Here is a 3,723-nt window from a genome sequence, read left to right on the forward strand (position 1 = left end):
GCGAAGTGAAACATGAGTATTTTCACTTGCTCCACATACAGTTCATTGTTAAGGTACTTGACCGTACTTAAAAGGTAAACAATAGCAAGTCAAATTTCTTTCTTTCTGTTTTCGATATGTCAAATATCATAAATGGGAGAAATGCAATGTGTTTAAAATTGATGACGATGCTAAATTCTGATTGGTCAATAGATAAGTAAATGCATTTGTAACATGAACAAAAAGCAGAACACCATGTTACATAAGGCATTTTGGACATATGAATGAAATGCAAGATGTGTCAGATAATTTCTAGATAATTTGTAAATTAGTATATATGTAAGTTGGAAAATTTATAATAAAAACTCAGATTCAGTTTTATACTTGAACTTGCTTGCCTTGTTATTTTACTGAACTCAAAAAAGGGCATTAATTGCTCGTCTGCCGAGTTTTGAGCCTCGCTTTACAAACCAAGGCTCCTATTGCATTAGTCGCGCTTTCATGCTAATGCAATAGCTATGCAAACGCTAAAACCACCACCTTACATATTATAACATCTATCGTATATGTAAGTGTACATACGCACAAGAATGCAGAGCGCCGCTCTGAGAGCGGTGACAACACACACATCCACATACATGTTTATCCGTACAAATCGCGTGCTGTGGTGTTGATGGATATTCAACATTTGAAAGCAAATTTATATGCCTTGGTGTAGCTGAGTGCGCAAAGATGCTTGCCACAAGTTGTTGATATCCGGAGATGGTCGGGTTCGAATTCCGCTGCAGGCAACATGCAAATGGATTTTTTTTTTTCAGTTTTGGTCTTGATTATTCACTTCACGGATGCTTTTTCAGTACGAACGCGGTCATTTTAATATGCGCGTAATTGAATTGAATACTTACCAATATACAATACTTTCGTTGACGTTTATAGTAAGATCAATTACGTTTCTATTTGATTATAATATTTTTTTCCCGCAGTGTAGGACAGGTATATTAATGTTAAACTCAGTGCTGGCAGTCTTTCATTATACAATTTGAGGTTGTATTGTGATTGATCAGACTGTTCCGCGGTCGGCTGGGGAATTGATGAAACTAAGTTTTTCTGAAAGCCTGGATTGTATATGGAAATTTATTTCTTAGTTTTCCCCGCCTTGTGATTTTAAGCGTTTTTTTTAATACAATTTGGTGGTCGCAGAGCCTTAATCAAATCAATTAAAAGTGCTTAAAATTCAAATATTTATACCATTAAAAGACCTTTATGGAAAGTCGGGCGCGAGAAATCTGAATCTGATGTTTATTTTTTACCAAAAAGCATTATTTTTACCAAAAACGCGGCTGCTGCGCTCACTTTGGTGCAAATAAACATGAAGAAACATTGTTTAAAAATATTGCTGAGAAGCATTGTTTCCACTTTTCCTTCATGTTCCTTCCATATTTTTTTTTACATTAAAACCCACCATAGTGGCCCTTTTTGCTAAAAATAAGTTGCGAATTCCGATTCTTCGGGCCCCAAGACCCACAAAAGGCTTAGCAAAGATTCGCCCAAAATTGTGATGGGCGATTGATCGGCCAGGCGGACACGATTATAATATTCGCCTAATAATGTAATGGAATTGTAGAGGCGTTCTTTATCATGAATGCGGTAGGTATCGGCATTAAGATAGTTTGCTTCGAGCACCTTCAACATGGCACTACGTATTTTGATATCTTTCATTGCCAGTTGGTCAAAGTTGTGCGAAGAGAAGAGCATCGCAAATTTCAATGCCATATCACCATCGCCGAGAGCTTTGTCATTGATATAGTCCATACATTCACTATAAATAAAATATTAAACAAAATAAAATAATTTGTAAATACTTAATAAATGTACATATCGTCGATGTTTTTGCAAAACCGCCTATCTTACGGCACTCAAATTTTACAGGATAGCGAAAAAACGGTTTATTCTTTGTAGGCAAAGCTGTTGGTTTAATAACGGTTTTATAATTTTTGTACATAAATCTCGATGCCTGGAGTTCAGGGTTACCAAATCTCATTTTTGCCTCAACGGCGATTTAGGCGGTTTTGCAACTGGTCGATGGGCGGTTTTGCAAAAACATCGACGATATATTTATATATGTCTGTAAGCTGGCAAGGTTAGATTAAGGACGACCGCCTATACCAAGAGGTAGACCCGGGAACAACAAATTTTATTTAGATAAAAGAAATATGGACTTCTAATCAACCAAGTAAACGTTTAACAAAATTTTGTTTATAATTTTGAATTGTGTGAGGTCAACGCACTGACGTGCTCTTCTGCAAAATTACTCATAATCAATTGAAAAAACAACATTCATAACGAAGAATATACTAATCAGTAGACATGTGGTCTCAGACGTGTGTACATGTATGTATGTATATTGGTATATGCATGCATAAACAAGCAATTAAATAAATAATTTTGTATCTTGAACTTCAATTGCGGGCCGTAGTAACCAACACATATCCGTTTGAGCTGCTAACCGTTAAAAGCTCACAGTACATCAAATATAGACGCACATACATACATATGTATATATTATGCAAGGTCAAGCGGAACATCTGGTTATTTTTTATTAAGTTCACTGACAGGTGACATAAAACTGAAATGGACTTTTAAATTGTATGGTGTTGCTTACACACATCATACATATACAGTATACACTTATTTTAGATAATATTTAAAACATACTAAAATATTGTATATACATCATTAAGTAACCACTACTTGACAACAGGTTTCTAATTAGGTTCAGTGACTTAAATGAATTTATAACAATGGTCGATCACAAATGTGCAACTATTGCTTATACTTAAACCATCACATTTTAAAGCTGAGACACTGTGACAAAACAGCGTGCTTGAACGTTCTTCGCTAAAGCTTAGCTTGAAAGCATTCCGTCGATAAAATCGGATTAGTCACACTAGTGCTAAAGAATGGAAGTTGGTCTTCAAAATGAAAACAAAAATAATACTAATGCTCGCTGTGGCGGCTCGGCAAATGCAGATATGTACATATGTATTTATGTACATATACAAATACTCGTTCAAACATACGTACACATATTTTTATATGTACATACATATTTGCTAATACGCGATCATGTCGAAGACACTTACGGCTTACGTACTACGCCGCCTATGCCCACATTGTCCCCTAAATTGCTACTTACCATAACATGTTTTCGTCGTGTACCAGCGCGCAAAAGTCCGATCGAATAGCCTTCATCTTATGATTCATTCTAATACCATCGTCCTGCATATCAAGACCTCGTATCATCTCGACAAGATGATCATAGGAGCAGGCGCCTGGTGGCAAATTAAGCGCCGTGTTCAGGGTAGTTGGCTGCAGGAAATTGCAAACGTCGCTCAAGTTGCTCACTGCAACCCCAGTACCGGCGCCATCAACGTTCCCAGCATTCATGTTGCCACCAACGCCATTCCTTTTATAATGGCCTGGCGCATTGTTATTGGCCATTGTCGCTGGCAAATTTTGTTTTATTGCCCTGTTAATACAATGTGTGCTATATGTGAATGTATATGCTCTCGCCGAGTTAGTTGATTTGTGTACTGAAATATAAAACGATGCCTGATATTTTTCACGGGCACACTTCCTACAGCAGATCGTCCGGAGTTTTGCACAATTTCTGATTATTATATTTGGTTAGCAAATAAAGCGGTCAACTCTAATATAAATGGCCGAAAGCGATAAAATGCGAAT

At 36.7% G+C, this 3,723-nt stretch overlaps 1 protein-coding gene across 1 annotated transcript; it reads right to left on the reverse strand.

The window, feature by feature from the left end:
• Nucleotides 1-1,458: 1,458 nt before the first annotated feature.
• On the reverse strand, nt 1,459-3,717 carry LOC118743946. Its single transcript, XM_036476708.1, has 2 exons — nt 3,176-3,717; nt 1,459-1,798 (listed from the first exon to the last, which is right to left on the reverse strand). Exons 1-2 carry the CDS (start codon nt 3,478-3,480, stop codon nt 1,459-1,461), a joined length of 645 nt encoding a protein of 214 aa, XP_036332601.1. The 5' UTR covers nt 3,481-3,717.
• Between the last annotated feature and the right edge of the window lie 6 nt (nt 3,718-3,723).

This window comes from Rhagoletis pomonella, unplaced genomic scaffold (assembly GCF_013731165.1).
Source record: "Rhagoletis pomonella isolate Grant_MI unplaced genomic scaffold, Rhpom_1.0 Rhpom_scaffold_00007, whole genome shotgun sequence".
NCBI lineage: Eukaryota > Metazoa > Arthropoda > Insecta > Diptera > Tephritidae > Rhagoletis > Rhagoletis pomonella.